The following is a 22,506-nucleotide window of genomic DNA, read 5'->3' as shown; positions in this document are numbered from 1 at the left end:
GGCCTCTCACTGTTGTGGCCTCTCCCGTTGCGGAGCACAGGCTCCGGACGCGCAGGCTCAGCGGCCACGGCTCACGGGCCCAGCCGCTCCGCGGCACGTGGGATCCTCCCGGACCGGGGCACGAACCCGTGTCCCCTGCATCGGCAGGCAGACTCTCAACCACTGCGCCACCAGGGAAGCCCCGAAGGATACTTTTATGTTATTATTTTCAGGGGAATAATTCATCTCAGAATAAAAGACTACAGGCCCCAGGCTCCTGGGCGGCCGGAAGCGGCCATATGACCACAGCTGGACAATGTGATGTGAAGAGAAATGTTGTTTCAAGGATGGCAGTTAACTTTTTTGCTCGTCGGCCTTTCCCCTGCTTCTAGCTCCCACTACAGACGTGATGGCTGGAGCTTGGCAGCCGGCCTGTGCCCTGAGTGGACGCCGAGTGGAAGCTATGAGCCGAGAAGAGGGACGGGGACCTAGGGCTGTCCTGGCCGTGGACCTTCAGGGTTCTCTTACGGGAGAGAAAAAGTAGCTCCTGCTGTGCTTATGCAATTGTGTTATGCAACCAACATTAATAATTTCACCGTAATTAATACAGACAGCGAATGAACGATACCCAGTAACATGCCACCTGCCCTCTCCCCTCTCCCACGCCCTGCACGGATGACGCAGTGCCTCCGCCCCGGGCTCCCCGGACCCGTTCTTCCGACACACTGCAGCCCCGTTCCCTCCCAACTCTTCTCCTCTATACTAACGTGACTTCCAATAAATCACAGCTTATTACAAGTGATTTCTAAAAGGGATTAGTTAGCTTAGCATAGTATTGCTAAGCTCCTTTTTAAAGGGCACGTTAAAAGTATAATCCTGAACCAGTACGGTTCGACGAACACTCACTGACTGCCTGCTCTGTGCTCGGCACCGGGTAAGCGAAGATGGACAATACAGCCCAGGCCTTTAAAGACTCACAGTTGAGAAAGCACGTGGTTCTCACAGGTGAGGAGGGGTGAAGTGGCCGTCCCAGCGAGGCAGTGGCCGGCAAGGTGGGCCTGAAGACGTCCCGAGCTGCCCTGCACACCTGCTGCGGGGGCTGGGTTTTATCTGTTTGGTGGCTGAATGTCACTTAAGCTCCTTAGGCAAGGGATCAACAAGCAAAGTCTAAGCTTTTAAAAGATGTTACGGCTTCATAGGGAAGCAGTCCTGAGGGCAGACGGGGAGGTGCTCTGACAGAGCAGGTGACAACTTAACAAAGGCCCTGGCGGTGGTGACCGAGGCAGGTGACTTGACAGGTACGGTCGTTCCTAACTCTGAAGGGTTACTTGCTAAAAGAAAACAAAAAGCAATTGTCAGGAGAGAAAAGAGAGGTCGGAACTGAGACTCCAAGAAATTTCTAGAGTAGGTGACAAGCTGTTTATGAAGCCATCAGAGACAGAAGCAGCATTCCAGACACGTATCCTCAGTCCCAGGGCCTGGGCACACCCGTAAGCCCTGCTCCCCTGGCCCGTTACTGCGTCCCTGGCAAAGCACAAAGCCAGCAGTGCCCACACCCGCCTGCTCCACGCCTGCCCCCAAACACCTGCCGGGCAGTGGGCGGAACATAAATGACCACATGTCAATGACCACTGGTATTAAGTGGGCACTCAGCACTCCCTTTGTTTCACCACCTCCCTCTCTGTCAAAACCCCTCAGCTCCCACCACTGGGCTCCCACACCCACCCGTGGATCTGTGGCTCTGATCGAGAGCACATAAAAGGGGGCAGCGCTCGCACTCTTTCCAAAGCCAACACCTGCCCCGCCGTGGGCTTCACCCACTTCTGCAGCAAGCCCCCTCCTTCCTGTACAAAGCCCTCTCTGCTGGGTCACTCCCATCCACCCACAAACACGCTCTGGCCTCTTCTGAAGAGACAAGTCCCCCTGGACCTCCAGCCACCACCCTGCTTCCCCGCTCCTCTTTACAGTGAAATTTCTGGAAATGATGAAACTTCTCTTTCTCCAGTGCTCATCTCCACAACGAGCTCCACCACTTGACTGGGACGGGCTCACTCGGGCCACCCGTGACCTGCAGGTTGTTAAACCCAAGGTCACGTCTCCAGTCTCACCCTAATGATGCTCCATGAAGCAGCAGACAAGCAGACGGCCCCCGGCTTTCCGCTCACACAGCAGCGCCCCCGAGTGTCAGCACCACGGTCCAGGCAGGCACGTGGAGGCTCGATTACATGTGCAGGGTGGCGGAGTGACACGGAAGGAGACGCATATCAACACCAGCAGGGGAGCCACTCGGGACAGAGGTCAGGACAGAAGGGCTCAATCGCGCTAACTAAGCATCAAGCTCCCTCAAAGAGACATAACTAGTCGCCGGGATTCTGGAACGCAGTTCCAGTCTTTTTGCTCCTCACTACTGATCACCGTTTTGGTAAACGTTCTCCTAAGATATGAACGTGCTTGGACACTATCCCTCCTAGGGATGAGGTACAACAGATTAATATTTAAAAGAACAATACAGTCCCCATCTACTCTCGATAACTCTCTGTTTAACTTAATAATTACTTAACCTATGAAGCAGAATGCTTTGGTTATCTGCTACAGGTATGTCAGCTTAACTGCTGCTGGGCTGGATGTGGACAAAATAACTGTAGAAGATTGAGGGAAAACAGTCAAGTCCCAGAGGACCAGCTCTCACACACACACACACACACACACACACACACACACTCTCTCTCTCTCTCTCTCTCTCTCTCTCTCTCTCTCACACACACACACCCCTGTATGCATGCAGGTGTATATTTTAATCCAATTATACATTCAGCTATACATATGTTTCCATGTGCAGATAGAATTGAACATTTTTAAGTTAAAAGTTAAAACAGAAGTACATTTCTACGACTCCATGCCTAACCAACTATTTCATTAACTGGTCAATGACAGGTCCAATCACCTGCTTCTGCAAAACAGTGTGATGCCAGGGCCGCTGAGCCTGCGCGTCCAGAGTCCAGAGCCTGTGCTCCGCAACGAGAGAGGCCACAACAGTGAGAGGCCCGCGTACCGCAAAAAAAAAAAAAAAAAAAAAAAAAAAAAAAGGCCTTCCTTGGAGGCCTCTATGATAAAATTGATTCTACTGAGAAAATCAGATTTTCTGATTTTCAGGTGCAGGTTTAGAAATTGTTTTTAAAAGAACATTTGGTTTTCTGTACACAGTGGGCAGGAAAATATTAATAATGTTTATTGCCCTAATGTGCTCTAAATCAGTGTATTTAAGGAACTGTAACAGAAATTATTATATTCTTAAATCTTCTCACTTTCAAAAGTGCCCCACTCTACAGTGCTGAAGGCTGTTTATAGCAAAGTCACAGAATAGTAACTTGGATTAATGTTATTTTTTGGCTGCTGACTTCTTTGAAAGGCTGATAATTCTATGCAATAATTTAAGTAGTAAAGTTAGGCCCAGACTGTGTTTCTGAACTTTCAACTTGCTGTTTGGGTTGTTTATTAGAGAAGGAAATAGCTTCCCTAAGTGTGTTTTTTTGTTTTTGTTTTCTTTGGCTGTACCACACAGCTTGTGGGATCTTAGCTCCCTGACCAGGGACTGAACCCAGGCCCTCGGCAGTGAAAGCACAGGGTCCTAACCACTGGACAGCCAGGGAATTCCCTTACCTAGGTTGCATATTAACTCATAGAATTGGAATCTTTTTCTACCAATATGCCAATCATTTTTATACTTATTTGCAAAAAATCCAGTACAGTAGATGTTTTAGATGTGAAGCATTATTGTTAGACAGACTCTTCTTGAATTTCTGTTAGTCACAATCTTGAAAAAAAAAAAAAAAAAAAAACAAAAAAAAACCACTCCTACTAAAACATTGAATCTGATTTTCTCAGTAGAATCAATTTTATCATAGAGGCCTCCAAGGAGGGCCTTTTTTTTTTTTTTTTTCTTTGCGGTACGCGGGCCTCTCACTGTTGTGGCCTCTCCCGTTGCGGAGCACAGGCTCCGGGATCCTCCCGGACCGGGGCACGAACCCGTGTCCCCTGCATCAGCAGGCGGACTCTCAACCACTGCGCCACCAGGGAAGGCCCCCGTCACTGTCTTAAGACACCCATCTACATACCACGACTGTGGACATAAACAGCAGGGCACAGCCTGGACCACAACTGCTAAGTGCTTTGCTTACAGGCTTGGGAAAACACACACCGTTTATACCATTTCTATGTCCATCTATGGCCTTTTCCTAAACGAGACTAACCTCTGCTGCACTGACCCCTTGCCTTTGCTCGCCTCCTGCTCGTACAAAGACACTGCATGGTAACAGGGGCACTATACCCAACGCTGTAAGTGACAGGACTGCCACCTGTGCAAACATCCATGCTTCACAACTCGGTAAATTTCTAATAGGTTTACAGTAAAACTCACAAAACATCATCTTATCACTGACACGGCGTGGAGTGAGGCAGAGTGGGTAGGTGTCACTGACAGTCACAAAGGGACTCATAAGCTCCACAGACGTTGAAAATCTCATCAAGGAATAATACTCATGCTTGAATAACCAAAGTACAGAACAACCTTTATCTGTCTAAAAATAAAAACAAAAACATAAAATGCTGGCCTAAATGGCAACTGGGGAATTCAGTAAAGCTCATGAAATCTGGAAGCCAAAGGGCAGATTTTCTGCAGTGTACACCACCCTTCCTACCGGATGATATCACAGGTCAAGGCAATTTCATGAGAATTAGTCAAAAATGTGAAAATGTTGTCCAAAGTGCTTCGATCCAAAACTAACTGTTCGGGGTGAATTACCCGTCAAAATGAGTTGAAACTTCCGAGAGAATGGTCAGGTTACTTATATACACGGATAACCAATTTCCAGGCCAACGTGGGAAAAACACGGTACATGGAGAGAGTCATCCGTGAACTAGTTGTTTTATAAAACCAGACTGCTACTAACACCTCGTCCACATGACGCTTTAATCAAATCTCAGTGTTTCCTGGAGGAAAATACGTATGAATCACTAATGTCAACCTTTAAGGTAGGATGAGCAGAGGGCCCTTCTTACAAAAACAGTCTCAGGACTGTCCCTAAGGCAACGTCTCCAAAGGAAACAAATAACTCGGACGCAGCAAAGGTCACCAGGTGCAACGTGAAGAAATAACCTATAAATAGCGTGGCTTGTCATTCAGTCAGAAACACCACCCCTTCTTCACCCCATTACAGCCCTGACTCGCCAGCACTTGACAGACAGCCAGAGAAAGAGTAACGCATGTCATCTTTGAAAATAATTAGACGCGGAAGCCAATGTTTTCACCAAACAGGCCTGCACCGCAAGTCCTCTTTCGTGTAGAACGGCAGCTTTCTGAACACTGGGTTCCCGTTCCGCAAGTGAGGACAAGCTGTCACTCGAAGCTGATGATGGCTGGTAGTCAGCAAAAGGACCACAGGCCCCTGTGCCGTTCTGGGGACTCGGTCTCCGGATTTCATTTGTACAACGACGCCGCTATCCTCGGTTCTCTCTAAGATGCATAAGCTTCAAATCACATTCCTTATACCATTACTTATAATGAAAAAGTATCAAAAACTTACTCTTTACAAGTATTAACCAAACTGTGGAAAGCTCAAATAACTGAACATTAAACGGACATCCGAATGCATAACGAGCAAGCCTGTACAAAGAGATTTTGACATTTATGAGTCAAGCGGATACATACTCTTTAACTGAAATCAGCAAGACATTAAATTGTTTATAAAGTACGCTCTTAAGTATGTGGAACACATAGATGTAAGGCTAGATGGGAAAAGACTAGAATATTAAAGGACGATTATCTTGGATGACAGACTTCAGAGGATATTTTTCCTTACCTTTACCTTTGAGCATTTATATAGTAATTATCATTACTTTTTACATTAAAATTATATGTAATTTTTAAAACGTGCCTATGCTTAAATATTACTTGCCTCTACCCACCTCCAAGTTTGGAAGTAGAGTCAGAGCCCCCAGAAAGAGAGCAAATAGTAGTTGCTGTGTTTGAAGGAAGAGCGTTCTATTCAGCTCCTCTGGGCAACGGAAGCCCCGAATGACCAGACTCACTCGCAGGGTCACACAAGCCTCCCGGGCAGAATTCGAGGACGGACCACCACCCGCCAGCCTACACTGCCAGAGCTTCCTCGGTTATACAGTGCAGGTCGCATCTTGCCCAAAATGCAAAACCTCATTCTAATCATGGGAGTGCATCAGACAAAACCAAACTGAGGAACACCATACAAAACACCCGACATTCTTCGAAAATATCTAAGTCCTGAAAAGGAAAAACTGAAGAACTGCCAGTGACTGGAGGAGAAAAAGGAGCAATAAAAAATAAATGCAAGGCGGGATCCTATATAGGATCTTGGAACAGAAAAGAACGCCTAGTGCAAAGTCGGTGAAATCCAAAGATCGGTAGATTAGTTAACAGTACTGCACCAAAGTGAATTTCCTGGTTTTGTTCATTGTATTATGGTCACACAAGACGTTATAATTTTAGGAGAAGCTGGATGAAGGGGTATATGGGAACTCTACTATTTTTTTTGCAATTTTTCTGTAGGTCTAAAATTAGTTCAAAATTAAAAGTTTAAAAAAAAAATGCAGGTAACGACCATACCTACCTCAAACGACAGTCATGAAATTAAATGATTTATATATAAATAAAGCTTTTCAAATGATGCCTGGCAGACAGAAAGCACTACCTACCAAAGCCTTAGCTACTGTTCTCTCAACATTTTAGTACCACTACAACTACCACTTCTGTTTACCACGACGACCAGGGCTACCACCATCCTGTAACTAGTGCTACTGCAAGAGCAACAAACAAACAGGCGATGGCCTTCCCTCCCCCACGGGGCCATTCTCCAAGCAGAATAACGCCTGCCGGGCTGACCTGGGAGAAGCAGGAGAGTGGGGAGGCCTGGGAACCACGCCGGAGGCCTCTCCCAACGAAGACGGCACCTGGGGCCTCCTTCCTACCACCCTGGGCCCATCCCAGCACCCCCTGCACCTCACCAGACCCATACAAATGACCTCTCCCCGCCTCGCTTACTCTTTTTACAAAAATTTCTAAAACACATTCTTCACATGTCCCTGACCCATTCTGAATGATTTATCAAGAATTCACCTTACTATTTTTATGAGAGAGTTAGGTTATAGAAGGTGGGGAGTGGAGGGGTGTAGATTGCTATGCTTTAATACATTTAGCCAATTTATTTACTCAGTAATTTTAAATAAAGATACTTAATCAGTAAAAATCGTTAAATCTTTAGTCAAAATAAACATACTGAATTGTGAAACAAACACAATGAGGGGGAAAAAAATCACTCCCGAAACTCAGTGGTTCCAGGGGCCCTCAGGAACCCGCACAGGGGCAGCGCGTTGGTGGCAGGGGAGCCCTGACCCTCTCTGGCCACAGCTGCTTGGAGCTAGGTAACCGCTGCCCCCGGCCCGGCCCCCCAGACTGTGGCCTGAAGATCCGTAGAAAAGACATGGGCACGGCCGTCAAATGGTGCAAGCTTTAGGGACACAGGCCATAAACCAACAGTCAGCACCCAGGAGCCAAAATCCCAGGGAGAACGTCCCCAGGGGTGACCCAGTCCCTGGTTTCCGTTTCTAGTCCCACGTGGGCCCAGGGAACCCGCTCGGCCTCTCTTTAGACGTGTATGAGACCCCCTGTTACGGAGGCAGTTTTCATTCCCTCTGAATACACGAGCCCTCAACTAGCCGGGTACGTCCACGTAGCACGTCACCAGCACGTCCTTTGTCCTTGCCCTTTGTTAAAGAGGTTGAATCAGTGTTTACAACATAGAAGAGTCCTTTCTTAAGATTTATATACCAACACCCCAAGGTACTGCCTTGCTTTGTGTCAGTAGAACAGGAAATCCGACGACAGAGGAATTCGGGAAAAGAACTCATTCTGCAAAGGGATTTCAAGCTCCACGGAAACTCTACCCCAGAACGTCTATCCAATACCTGCTTCGTGGCAGAAACATGGATTCCTTGATGAACACGGAACCAGAGAGAAGGATGTACCAGCAGGTCCCAATATCATCAGGACTGAAAAGAAAAGATAATAAAATCAGATGATTATCTCCAACAAAAAAAATAAAAATAATAACATACAAAGCATACAGTATCCATGTTACTCGTAGAATCCTGAAGAACAATGAAATGTCACAAAACACACACCTAAAATACCATTCTTCAACTCTTGGAATTAAAAATTGTTTTTCACACCTAAATAAGCTAAAGATATTTATTAGCATACTTAAATGTTTTAAACATTCATTAGACCTACAGCACCTACCATTCCAAGTTTTGGTTTTTAGTTTAATTTTTTTGAGCTGAAAATACTTCCCCTTGCTTCATAAAACAAAAATACAAAGAGGTAAACAGCGGACCTGAGTGTTCCCACCCTTTTCCCCGTCTCCCAAGCCCCTCCATTTCTCCACCACACTTGCTGGCATCTTTCAGAACTTCCTCACACACACACAAGGATGGACATACATTCGTACCCCTCCACCCTCTTCTTTTTACAGAGAAGATGGCACACACTACAGAGCTCTTTCCTCTGTGCTAACACAGAGATCTTTCCATCAGGAGACAGCTGTCTTGTTAGATGTGCCTTATTTGCCTTAAGCAAGCCTCTACTGCTGGTCATTTCAGTGGTTTCTCGTGTATGCAGTTATTTTAAAAGAAAATGAAAACTGTGATGAGTAATCTTGTATTTACAGGAGTAACCCGGACTAGAAAACCAGACCTGCAGCTGCTGAGTCAAAGGGCACAAGACACTGTGACTCTGATAAATACTGTCCCGGTGGTTAGTTAGTAACTTACGTGCTTACCCCACCTTCCCCCCCGCCTTGCAAGTAGAGTCTGTTTATTTAACAAATGTTTAACAATTTCAGGATGAAGGCTGTTCTAGGTGCTTAGGATACTTCAGGAAACAACAACAAAGAGCCCTACCCTCATGGAACTTGTACTCTGGTGGGACAGTACACATAATAAACAATAAATACAATAGATTGGTAAATTATAAATCCATGCTCTGGGAATAAGTTACCGTAGGGTAAGGAAAATAGGGGTGGGGTGTTATAATTTTAAACATACGGTGGACAAGTCTCCTTGAGAAGAGCAGATCTGAACAAAGGAAGTCAGCAGACAATGGCTCCCGAGGGACGAGGATTCCCGGCCAAGGGAAGGGAGATGCGTGCGGACGCCACAGGCCAGGCAGCTGGGCAGGGTGGCCAGGGGTGCAGCTGAAGCGAGGGCTGAGGGATGTTCCTTCCCTGAAGCTGTCTATCACACTTTGGGGTTTCTGCCAATCTGCTCGATGAAAACTGCATTTTAGTGTACTTTTTTTGGCTACGTTGGGTCTTCTTTGCTGCACCTGGGCTTTCACTAGTCGCGGCACGTGGGCTTCTCGTTGCGGTGGCTCCTCTTGTCGCGGAGCACGGGGTCTACGCGTGTGGGCTTCAGCAGTTGTGACACATGGGCTTCAGTAGTTGTGGCTCGTGGGCTCAGTAGTTGTGACTCACGGGCTTAGTGGCTCCGCGGCATGTGGGATCTCCCTGGACCAGGGCTCGAACCCGTGCCCCCTGCATTGGCAGGCGGATTCTTAACCACTGCGCCACCAGGGAAGCCCTCTTAGTGTACTTTTATTCTTCTTCTTTATTGTAAAAGCATCTTTTTTCTTATGTTCATGAGGCCTACCTATTTCTTTTTCTGTGAAATCAGTTCATAACTTTTAGCCAATTTTCTATAAATCATGAGACTTTTTCTTATCTAGAAGCACTTTATACAAATTAGCATTTTGAAGCCATGAGCTGTGACAACATTTTCCCCAGTTTGCTGCTTCTGTTTGAACTTTATCGTGATTTTGCCATGTCTTAAGTTGTTTTACTTTATAGAGGCAAGTTTATTAAATTTATTAGTCAGGATACAGGCTCAGCTACTATGAAAGCAAAGCAGAAAGCCCGACACAGCAGTGGCCAAACAATGGAGGAGCCCATTTCTCTCACACGTGTAGTGACAGCCTGGTGTCGGGAACCCAGGCTCTCTCCCTGTGTGGCTCGCTCACCCTGGCCCGTGGCCTCCATCTCAGACTCTAAGGGGCAGCTCCTAACCCACACCTGTCCACGTTCTAACCGCTAGAAGGAGGCACACAGCCTACCCCATCTCTTCTACGAGGACAGCGTGGAAGCTGCAGCCCAGCAAACCACACGTGGGTTGCACGGCAGTCTTCCGCAACCCCTGCCAAACCTTTTTACTCTTTTTTTCCTTTTGGCACGTGGATTCCTGAAGTTTCCAAAGACCACCAAGTTCTATTTAAAATTCTGAATAATTAAGTTATTTAACACACCAATCAATATCACCTAATCACTTTCATTGCTATCTGCTTCCAGAGCAAATCAGCAGCAAGTCACTGCTTCCTCCCAAGCCCATCCTTTACCAGTTCCACAACTGCTTGGTCCTCAACAGCAAAGCCTCAAGAAAACATGAAGGAAAATATTTGTCAAATAGACTTTAGTTCCAGTGAAACCATCAAAGTACAATGATTTCTCAAATGAAAACGCAAAGGACTTCAAAAAATAATTTATACCCCTTTCTCTATAGTGTTTAGTCATGAGCTTTTGCAATCAACAATCATTCACCTAGGACTTCCCTGGTGGCGCAGTGGTTGAGAGTCCGCCTGCCAATGCAGGCGACAGGGGTTCGAGCCCTGGTCCGGGAAGATCCCACATGCCGTGGAGCAACTAAGCCCGTGCGCCACAACTACTGAGCCCGCATGCCACAACTACTGAAGCCCACGTGCCTAGAGCCCGTGCTCCGCAACAAGAGAAGCCACCGCAATGAGAAGCCCGTGCACCGCGAAGAAGAGTAGCCCCCGCTGGCCGCAACTAGAGGAAGCCCGTGCGCAGAAACAAAGACCCAACGCAGCCAAAAATAAATAAATAGATAAATTTAAAACAATCATTCACCTAGCTTAGGGGAAAAAAACGTACTTGTCTTCCTTAACATAAGGTGACAGCATTATTATTAATTCTGATTTCTGTCAGGTAAAAACGTGTTCTGTCAGATGCAAAAAGTTTAAATTTTTTAACAAGTAATAAAACGCTGAAATAAAAAGAAGAAAAAAGGAATTATCTTGTAAACTTTTAATCTGCTCTTGCACTTACCACGTTCCCTTTATCACCAAAAGATTGGTCAAGAGCAATGAAATCCAGTAGGAAATCAAGGTTGATCACCACTAACTAGGCACGTACGTGAGCAGAGCTGTACAGAGGCTCAGGAAACACAAATAATGACCATCCCGTAGTTGTTATCATGGTAAGAAGCACAATAAATGTCACCATGGTCCAGACGAACTGTGACGCAGAGAACATAACAAACATTCCCTGGCTTTTTAGTGACTCCACATCTGTCCTTTTTCAAAGTAAAATGACTACGGACAAAATTAACACAATGTTTGTAAACTCAGCTTTCCTGGAGCTGACCATAAAACACGCGTGAAGTAAAAGGCAACCCATGTCCAAAATGGATAAAACACTCGTGACAGCAAACACTGTGGCCCCCTGATTACCCTACAATTAGGGCTGACTCTTCGTATCAGGAAAGCCTTGGCAAAGGTTTAAGGAGGTGAAGAGAAGAAACTGGTCCCCAAGCTCTGTCACTGATTATAATTTCATTTGCCTGTTTCTCTCCCTTTTCCAAAAAGTTCAAATCTTAACTCCCAAGAGCTGTGTTTGCTGGTGGAGGCATCTGCAGAGAATGACCATTCGAACGCTGACTGGATCTGATGAGCATTTACTACTACCTGCCATGCCAAACAAGACAGTCATGATGTCTTCATTAGTGAGTTGTCTCTTTTTTTATTTTTATTTTTTGTGGTACGCGGGCCTCCCTCTGTTGCGGCCTCTCCCGCTGCGGAGCGCAGGCGCGTCTCTTTTAAAGATTCATGTCTTACAAAAGCAAACTCATCAAAACGAAGAATACAAAAACAATGCGTCTCATTTTGAAGATGCTCTGGAAACAGACGTAAAGCTAGAAAAACACACCCCCTCCCCTTTCACACCCCCTCCCCACAGGACTCAGGTTGGGTTTCTGTTCTGAAAATTCCTCGTTGTGAGATGCCACCAAAAAATCTGTTTTACCCAGTCCTAATCGGCCAGAAAAGTCTCCTGACCTCATCTGAAACCACTGTGCTACCCTGTCCCCCTCTCATGTATAATTACGCGTCAGGCAGGCAGTGTTTCAGCACGAGGCACGACCCTTCCCTTCAAGGTCTGCAAATACGCCCCTTCTCACAGGGCACCTGTCACCTGCGGAGCTCTACAGGTGCCAAGCAATGACTGTTTGTTTTTTAAAAGAAGATGAAAGAGAAATTACCTATAGCAGTAACGGCATCAAACTTGTCTACACTCAGAGGGGAAGCAAAATGAATCTGAGATCTTGCTTGCAGACACACTGGCAATGAAGCTGGCTAACAGAAGACTGATTAGTATAATTAAAATTATTATTCATATTACCTAAGACGAATGCTGAGACTTGATTCTGTCTAGTGGTCCTCAAGCTTTAACGTACACACGAGTCCCCCGGAATGCGAAGTAAAAATGCATGTTCCCAGGCTCTACCCCTCCCACCCACACCCCAGTACCTGATCGAGGTTGGGAGACCCATCACGATGCCGTCTAAACAAACATCCCAGGTGATTCTTACGCGTGGGGGCTTGTCAAGTTGAAAAACCATGAGAAAAACTGCCTAGAAATCAAGCCCCAATTGGAACAAATGGCAGGGAAAGACAAAAAAAGCAAAAAACTACAACTCTGTCAACTGTTGATTCAACTAGTTTCATTCGCTAATGTCATTTTAATTTTTCTCAAATAGTTGGTTTATGTTTTAAAGCTATGAGCTAAGGAGTTCCATCAAGGGTTGTTGAAATGGTAAAAGATGAATCTTGGCATAACTCTAACTGACCATTTCCAAGTAACTTTAGTCTTATATCACCAGTAACAGGTAGAGAAGAGAAGCCTAAAGATTAAAGGGGTACATCTAGCAAAACAGGACTTGCCAATCTCTGACATCACCAAAATGACACTTAGAGACGACCGCAAGTGTTAGACGGAGCTAAGAACTCCAACGGACAAATGATTTGATTCCAGCACCGCCCCATGCTACACCCAGCAAGCTGAAGCCCAGGGGTACAGCACGGCCCTCTGCAAAGCTCCTGTTCTGATTTCATCCACAGGGGGGAAATGAACCAAGCCAAACAAAACAAAACAAGCAAACAGGGCTTCCCTGGTGGCGCAGTGGTTGAGAGTCCGCCGGCCGATGCAGGGGACACGGGTTCGTGCCCCGGTCGGGGAAGATCCCACGTGCCGCGGAGCGGCTGGGCCCGTGAGCCATGGCCGCTGAGCCTGCGCGTCGAGAGCCTGTGCTCCGCAACGGGAGAGGCCATGGCAGTGAGAGGCCCGCGTACCGCAAAAAAAAAAAAAAAAAAAGAAACTAATGCAAATACATTTGTATTAAAATTTTACAAACAAACAAAATATAAACAGTCCATCACAAAATGGTCGATTCGCCGCCGTGCAGCGCGATCAGAAAGCAGGACCCTGAAGCCATCGAGACTGTCCAGCGCTGCTGCCACTCCTCCCAGGCTAGGCCGGAACGGCAGGTGCGACCTGGGCACGGGAGGAAGAGGCCGGTGTCACCCAGCCCCACTCTCTCCCGCCGGCCTTTGGCCTCTCTGCTCCTCAGCCCAACCCCCTCCTCCTGGGCGGCACCCGCCCACCTTCTAAGTCACCCCACACCCCGAAGGAACGGCTCCAACACCACTTCTTCAAAAGGTCTCCTCACTTACTGCTTCCCACACTCCAAAATACGCATCCCATCTCATTTAGCCTGTGTTGTGCTTTTCTCCGTCGGTTTCCCATCCCTGAGCTACCTAGGGGCCTCCCTCCACCTGCACGGAGGCTCCCGGCAGCCAGGACGGGGAGCTGCAGCTCGTGGGAACGGGGCAGATCTCAGGAGCATTTGCTCAGGGAACTGAGACCAAGACACACGTCCGCTTACAACCCTCAGTTCCTGGACCGGAGGAGGCCCAGCCCCATTAGCCAGCACCTGGAAGCAGCAGTTTGCTGCCGAGCAAAGGTTTGGGAACACGCATTCTTTCACACCTGCCATGCGGTCCTGGTGACGTCAGCCCCTGGGGTTCTGGTTCCCCGACTGTAAAACGGGGATATTACTGCCTCTTCACAACGTCACTCTGATGTAATGGCACAGTACGTATCAAGCACCTTGGGGAGCAGGGACATAAAACACTGCTGCTCTTCCTCTCTTTCCCTCCCTCACAACCCACCCTGACAGGGTCAGCCTCCACCTCTACTCTCTGCTCCGAACCCCAGCGGATCCTGGGCTTCAGGCTGCGCCCTGCTCAGCCGTCCTCCACCTTTTCCTCCACCTAGGCCTCAAGGCCTTTGGACAAACCTGCTGTTCCCGCTCCTGGAGGGTACCTTCTGCCTAGTAAACTCATCCTCGCCCTTTGAATTCCAGGTTAACGACCACGTCCTCTGAGAAACGTTCTAGAATCTTCCAAATAAAGTGAGTCCCTCTCTCCTGGGTTCCCAGACACTCCGGACTTGCTCACACGAAGCAGAGCGACATCACCATTTACCTCGGAAGCCTTCTCCCATTAGCTCTTAAACTCCTCTAGCGCCTCAGTACCCCCAGCAGACACACCAGATAAGGCTCGACTGGCACGCAGACACTTTATTAACCAATGCATTAACAGCGGAAAAGACACCCACTCAGATACGGTGTTAAAACGACTGAGAGTCAAAAGATGTGAGTTTCGATTAACCAGGGACTGGAGACAAGAAGCGAGGCTTGAAGAGCGTCCTCAGCAATACCCTAGAGGCGCGCAGGGTGGCAGCGTCTCCCCACGAAAGGGCTGCGTGTGCCGCTGCGCGGTCCCCGTTCACGAAGCCGCGGAGAGTGAACACGAGGGACCAAGTCCAAGTGGACAAGGGGGCTGAAAGGATAATAAGCTAATACATCACAAGAAAACAAATTAAGTCAGCAAAGGCGATTATGAGAGGGCAAGAAAGCAACTCGGGGAAAAGCTACTTTATTCAGTTGTTAATACGACGTGAAAACTTTAAGCGGCGCCCCAGTTGGCCAAAAGGCTGCGGGGGGGGGAGGGGCGGCGGAGGGGCTCCGGGTAAGGGCACACGTGTCCCAGTGGACGCGGAGCTGACACCCACAAACCGACACCTAACCCGCGTCTCTGGTGCGTGTTTGCAGGGGGGCGGGTGAGTCCGCCAACAGAAACGGAAGGAATGGTCCCCACGCAAAAAACACAAACAGTCCGGGACCGGAAATCAGTGCCCAAGGAGGGCGCCCCGGCTACGGGGAGGGGTCCTCCCGGGGAGCAGACGAGGGGCGGCACCCGCTGGCACGGCACGGGGCCTGGGGTGGAGGGCGCCCTGCGGCGCTGCAGGCGGCGGCAGCTACGGCGGCAGCAGGGCCCGGCGGCGCCCGAGGCGGCACCCGCGCGGGAACGAGGGCGGGCAAGGCGGGCGGAAACGCCCAGAAACGGCGGAGACGACGCCCACTCGGGGAGAGGCGGGGGCACGCGGCCGCGGGGCCAACGCGCACCAGGGCCCGGGGCGGCTTAGGGGGCGGGGCTGCATTCCATTACATACACGAGCCGGATGCCACGCCACGGCCGAACAACGAAGCCGGCGGCACCTGGGAGACGTGGGAACGGGATTCTCAGCGCCCGGGCCTACTGGCTCCACCTCCTGCGCTACGAAACCAGAGGCGCCATAAAACGAGGGCCGTCCAAAGTTCCACCAAGTAAGTGGAGACCGCCGGCAGGGAACCCAGGGGGCCAGCCACCCGTGACCACGGCCAGGAAAGCACCCGGCTCTTTCCCGGTATCTGCTGTCCCAGCACCAGCATCCAGCGGAAGGATAACACCAGAAAACGGAAAGTCCTCCCACATTTCTCCCTCTGCACGACCCCCATCCCATTCTGTGGGCTCCGCTCCCAAGCCTCGCTCTTGGCCCCCTACACGGTTACTAGACGCCTGACCGGCACAGACTTGTACTCTCAAATGTACAGTTATGCCGATAACCAAAAGCAGGAATAATTGTACCTGTCGACAATAAATCACCCTCTACCCCTTTCCTGGGAATCCAGCAGTTGATTCAGTAGGACGTGGCAAGCCCCTTGGGACAGAACCTGTCCAGCCCTCTCCCCACCCTAACGGCTACTGCAATGGATCCGAGCCGGATTTCCTATGAACGAAGTGTTCCAGAGCTTAAAACAGAAGTCCTAACAATGGCCACCTTCCAAGATGCAGATGGCTTTTCAGATACACAGTAACTGTACTCTTTTTCACAAAAACATTACATCACTTCTGCTACTGGGTTTATCAAAAAGTTTAATAATTTTTTTTCTTGCTCCTCTGATGGGGCTCTAAGCTTTAAGCTCAAAGACAGAACAGGTCTTATGTATTTCTGTACGGCCAACGGCACCAAGTAAGCTCACAAGGAAAGTTAATGCAACATGGCAAGTGTGGGCCCTGACACCACCAGGTCACGGTCAAAAGAAAGGTGAAGTGCACACACCACCAGCAGGACGTACTCAGGCATGAAGTGTAGAACGCATGATAGAAAGAGCTCTACGGAGAGTTACAATGTACATTTCTGACGTACAGAATAGCAATACTGCACTATGAAATTATACACTTCATAATATTTAATCACAAATTCCCACACTTACGAAAACAACACATTTTAAAAGTAGAGGGTAACTTTTTGTTTCATTTCCTGAAAGTTCTAAATTGAAAGGAAGTTACTTCACTTTTATCACTTAAAACTGAAGGAAAAAAGCATCATTTTAACATTAAGTTTTTCGGAAAATTCTCAGCCTCCTCTCAATAAATTATAGGGGCTTAGACCAACAAACAGGATAAATCAGTAACATCAATAAAAACTCTGAGGGCTTCCTTGGTGGTGCAGTGGATGAGAGTCTGCCTGCCGATGCAGGGGACACGGGTTCGTGCCCCGGTCCGGGAAGATCCCACATGCCGCGGAGCGGCTGGGCCCGTGAGCCGTGGCCGCTGAGCCTGCGCGTCCAGAGCCTGTGCTCCGCAACGGGAGAGGCCACAACAGTGAGGGGCCCGCGTACCGCAAAAAAAAAAAAAAAAAAAAAACTCTGAAAACTGATGGAAATACTGAGGCTATTTCAGCTTTATTTTGAAAGTATTTCATTTTGAATATATTAAAGTATTTTGAAAAAATTAATATTCTGAAAATATGGGGGGATAAGTGGACATAATGTTTTTAACTGTGATCATTCACTTAACAAGTAGAGGGAACAATATAAAGAACAAATACTAAAGAATTAGTAAAGCCGAAGGTTCTACAGACTTGCTGTGCAGTCATTCTTAAATTGATAAAATCCATTTTAAAAATGAAAGGAGGGCTTCCCTGGTGGCGCGGTGGTTGCGCGTCCGCCTGCTGATGCAGGGGAACCGGGTTCGCGCCCCGGTCTGGGAGGATCCCACATGCCGCGGAGCGGCTGGGCCCGTGAGCCGTGGCCGCTGGGCCTGCGCGTCCGGAGCCCGTGCTCCGCAACGGGAGAGGCCGCAGCAGAGGGAGGCCCGCATACCACATAAAAATGAAAGGAGGGAGTGATGTCTTGGGAGTTATGGAGTTACTCAATAAACTTATTTTTGGATGAGAGAAAAAAAGTCACTGCAGATTACATACTTAGGGCAACCCATCAATCAATGATTCAGCTAGACTGAGGGCAGAGGGTTACACCCAAGGGCTCGGCAATTTCTCAAATTTAAGAGAGCAGCCAAAATTAACTCTTCTGAAAACTACCAATGGGTCATGAAATTAATTCACAATTGTGCATCTTTCAGTTACACACTGCAGTTTCATCTGCACGACAAACCTGTCCCTCTTCTACAGAAAACTGGCACCCTAATTGCTAAAGAGAAAGAACTCCGATATGCAGAGACTGACCAAATTCACACCAAATCCGCCCACCCACTGCCAAGGCCCCGGGTGATGGGAATGGCAACTACCAGCTCACAAGCACCATGACCCACAATGACCAGAAAGCACAGGGAGAGCTACATGTTACTATGAACACCTAGAGTTCAGAGGAGTTCAGAGGTTTTTATTCACTAAGTAGTTTCACAGAGAATTGATACAAAGAACCGAACACCTAACCTGCAGTCGGCTGTTTTACCCAGAAGTTAGGGCATAAAGAAGGTCTTTTCCTGCTGATCTAACAAAGGAATATATATCCCTTGAAATAAATGCAAAAAATAACAACAGAGAACAGACAAGATGCAAATGTCTGTGCTGGGCATGGCACATGTAAATCTGAACTAAACACAGTCCCTGCCCTGATGGAGTTTACAGACTAAATACATTCGTTAATGTTTTTATTTTACTACTCTTTGACTCACCACAAAAATAAAACATTTTCATTCAAAGACTAACAGTAAATATAAAAATATCATTATTGGCAAGAAAGCTTAAAGTATCGCCATATGTACATAAAACAATCTTAGGTCTATTTGTGGGTATGCGCGTATCCATGCGTGCCTATTTGAATTGTCATACTTACATAGAGCACACGTGTACATCACAACACGCCAAGCTCAGGGCTGAGCATCTTTACCCTACAAGTCTGTGCAAAGGCTAAGTCTTTAGAGGTGTCATGCCTTCAAGGCAACGAAAACCTCAGGTTTCACCTTTTCCTTATATACACACACAAGCAGAGTAAACTTGTGGAAACGTGGACACTCCAAATAGTGGTTACATATTGCTGGGGAAGAAAGGAAGGCAGATTTGAAGTATTTTGTCTCCTGAGGGAAAATAAACAAAAAAAGCAAAGCAACCTAGGTAGTAGATAGTGCTTTTGTAAAAATTTTTTTAAAAGACTACAATGTAGGGCATCCCTGGTGGCACAGTGGTTAAGAATCCGCCTGCCAATGCAGGGGACACGGGTTCGTACCCTGGTCCGGGAAGATCCCACATGCCGCAGAGCAACTAAGCCTGTGCGCCACAACTACTGAGCCCGCGAGCCACAACTACTGAGCCCACGTGCCACAACTACTGAGCCCAGGCGCCTAGAGCCCATGCTCCGCAACAAGAGAAGCCACCACAATGAGAAGCCCGCACACCGCAACCAAGAGTAGCCCTCACTTGCTGCAACTGGAGAAAACCCGTGCACAGCAACAAAGACCCAACTCAGCCAAAAATAAATAAATTAATTAATTACAAATAATAAAAATTTTAAAATTTTTAAAAATTAAAATAAAAAGACTACGATGTAAAAATAAATAAAAGCTTGGCCACATCCGAAAGGAGAAAGCAGTACAATAACTGGATATGGGCCAGAGCCCAGGAGAGCTTCCTAAGGATGGAGACATGGCAACTCACCCTGTGTGGGAAATAGGGCGGGACCCAGGGGGGAGGAGGGGCAGATCTCCCTCCAGGAGGGGAAGGAGACAGGCAGCTCTGAGCCCAGATGGGCCACTGGAGGAGAGGGGGGACGCGGAGCGGACAGGGCGAGCTGCGGTGGAAACAGGAAACCCAGTTGTGGAGTGAAGAGACCGGTAAACGCAGGCAGAGGGGCAGCTGGGCCTGAGGTTCGGAGGTTACAGATTTCAATGAAAATTCCTGAAAAGACTCCACTAGCCTCAATGCAGCTTCTTCTGAAAAAGGAACAATTTCCTCTCCTGCAATAAGGGGAGATAAACCCCTTAACAAAGTGCTCTGAACACTCTTCTGGAAACCAAAGCATTCAGTCCGACCCGTGCGTGGGAATCGGGCCCGCGGTTCAGCAATACCCGTGTTTAGAGAGCGGCTGCGTGTGCACGCTTAAAAAAATATATATTTTAATGGCTGAATTTCTGATCCAAAGGTTTTTAGCACTTTACATGTAACTATATATTAAACTGAAATGGTGAGGATGGCTGGCCATTAAAGAAAAAGTAAAGAGAACAGACGTAACTTGTTTATCTCCTTTCTTAAATTCTCTAAAATAAGTCCCTCAGGTGAAATGAGTATTATCTCACTTAGTATTTCCAAGCTAGCAAAATACCCAGCATCTAATAGATAACAAATGAAAGAAAGGCAGAAATTACCTGATGTTCCTGTCCACTGTGTAAAGCTCAACTAATCGTACCTAATTAAATGGGCAAGTCTGCACTTTAAAAATTCCATTTTATCAGAACCACAACTCTCTCCTGAATCACAATATAATTTTAAAGGGCATACTGTTTGTCATACTGTTCCTGTTAAAACAGTAACACCAGGGGAATTACAACACTGCTGTCATCATTCCTTCCCAAAGAAAGTTTAAAGCAGCTAAAACATTGGGAGAACAAAATGTAAATTACCAAAACAGTGACTGGAGTGAGAACGCTGCCCGCGGCTGGCATTTCCACACACCGACCACGTGCGCCCTGCTCTACTTCCTTCACACGGAGCCCTGCATCTCAGCCTCACGCCAGCCGGAAACACTGAACCCTGTGATCACTGTCCCCACTTTACAGGTAAGAAAAAGGAGGCACAGAGGTGGATCAAAAGAGTACTGTATCTACCTGGTGAAATTATGAGAATCAGAAACTCGGAAGTCACCAGCACGCCAACAGAATAAGGAAAATGAATACTCATCTCTGGGTCATAAAACAAAATTCTCAGTCTTTGATATTCCAACTGCACTGTTGTTCTCCAGGCTCAAGCACAGACAGGTCATTCCCCCAAGAGGTAATGACAACAGGTCCCAAAAAAAGAGGGGTGGTATTATTAAGTTATCGCAGATTTATATACACCCCAAATATAAGTGTTAATTTTCAAAACTGTGCTTACACCAACTGCTCAGAGCAGAGACAAGTCTGTTCAAGGATCACAGAGGAAAATCCTCCCATAACCCTTCAACACAAGCTTGGCCAAACACTAGGAATCTGACTGAGGGTATGTACACTTAGTCTCTGAATTTCGGGTCATAGGAAATCATGATCTACCAAATACCCACAGATTCTTCGTTGCTTAGCAACACTGCCACCTCATTCTGATTAGTCCAAAACAATTACTACAATCAACTCTTGCTGCAAACTCCTAAATGCGTTCAATTTAGGATTATCCAAGTCATGGCTCTGCATGATTAGCAGGGCTCATATTCACTGCCTAAACTGACTTTAAAAAGAAAAAGCAAATATATTTAAAACACTGCAATCTACCTTCCATTTAAATGAATAAGAAACAATAACTGTCAGGAAGCCGGCACAATGCGGGCAGAAGTGCTGGTGGGTTCAGGGGCCGCCGTCACCCCTCGGGGAGGCCACCCCAGGGAGAGATGCAGTCCTCGCGCCTGCAGGCACACAGCATCATTTTCTACAGAGGCATGAAGAAGGCTGGGAAATGCTGCCGTGTGGGGGGCAGCTAGGGCTGCAGAGTCACCAGGTCGGGGCACAAGTCCAGATCCCGAGTTGAGCAGTGATACAAGCCTCAGCACCCTCATATGTAAAATGTGGGCGATGAAAGATCTACCTGCAAGACGGCTGCAAGGAGGAACTAAATCAATGCACACAGAGCACGGATTCGAGTGTGTGGGACGGACGAAGGGCTTGTTACACGTCTGCTATCGCCTCATCTTGGACACGGCCCCAACCACGTTTCAGAGGGAAAGGACAGAGTAAGAGAAAGCTGGCGCTGACTGCCACTGCACTGCTAAAACGCACGCCAGTCACAGTCATCGGAGATTGCCAGCCCCGACAGGCGTGCACCCACTGAACGGAGAGCTTTTAACTACTCCTGAAAGAGAACAAACAGTCTTACGTTATTTACGTCATGATTCCTTCAAGGATAAATATGTGAAGGGCATTTGCCCCCGGTCTGAGTTTTCTCATTACCAATTATGTCTGGGTCATTTACCACTCTTCTCTATTGCATGTATGTTCTTTGAAGCCCTGGATGGATACTGACAGCCAAGAACCATCCTGCATCAGATCCACCCGTATCTTCTCAACTCCACCCGTGACGGCCCCATTCCTCCATCTGCCCGAGTTCAAGCACCGTCACCCCAGATGACTGCAATTCTCTCCTAACAGATTTCCCTGCCCGTCCACTCAACCTAACCCACCCTCTGTGTTTTCAGGCAGACATAGATATTATCTTTGAGGGGATGTGTGGGGCTGGAAGGCGTCTGGTCACATCATTTTGCTGCTGGAAAACTGGCCGCCTACCTACAGACTAAAAGAGACTTAAGAAAGATAAACAACCAATCAACAACCTGTACCAAAAAAAATCTGAGACAAAGAAATTTGATTATTTTCATGATATGAAAATTATTTTTTAAGGTTTGGTGATAATATTGTGGTTAAGGGTTTTTTTTAAGTCTATCTTTTTTTTTTTTTGCGGTACGCGGGCCTCTCACTGCTGTGGCCTCTCCCGTTGCGGAGCACAGGCT

At 47.5% G+C, this 22,506-nt stretch overlaps 1 protein-coding gene across 7 annotated transcripts in view; it reads right to left on the bottom strand.

The window, feature by feature from the left end:
* The window catches only part of RAPGEF2 (Rap guanine nucleotide exchange factor 2), a 339,240-nt gene that overhangs the window by 210,320 nt on the left and 106,414 nt on the right, over positions 1 to 22,506 (bottom strand). For all 7 annotated transcript variants that reach the window (XR_008617729.1, XR_003680424.2, XR_003680423.2 and 4 more), the window contains one exon: positions 7,975 to 8,058. Coding sequence is in view for 4 of the 7 variants with exons in the window: in XM_024126687.3 (XP_023982455.1) it covers positions 7,975 to 8,058 (84 nt within the window). In the remaining 3 variants the exon portion in view is untranslated. The remainder of the gene's footprint in view (positions 1 to 7,974; positions 8,059 to 22,506) is intronic.

This window comes from Physeter macrocephalus, chromosome 7 (assembly GCF_002837175.3).
Source record: "Physeter macrocephalus isolate SW-GA chromosome 7, ASM283717v5, whole genome shotgun sequence".
Lineage (NCBI taxonomy): Eukaryota > Metazoa > Chordata > Mammalia > Artiodactyla > Physeteridae > Physeter > Physeter macrocephalus.
Note: the sequence above shows the minus strand (reverse complement) of the source record. Positions and strands in the feature narration are given on the sequence as shown.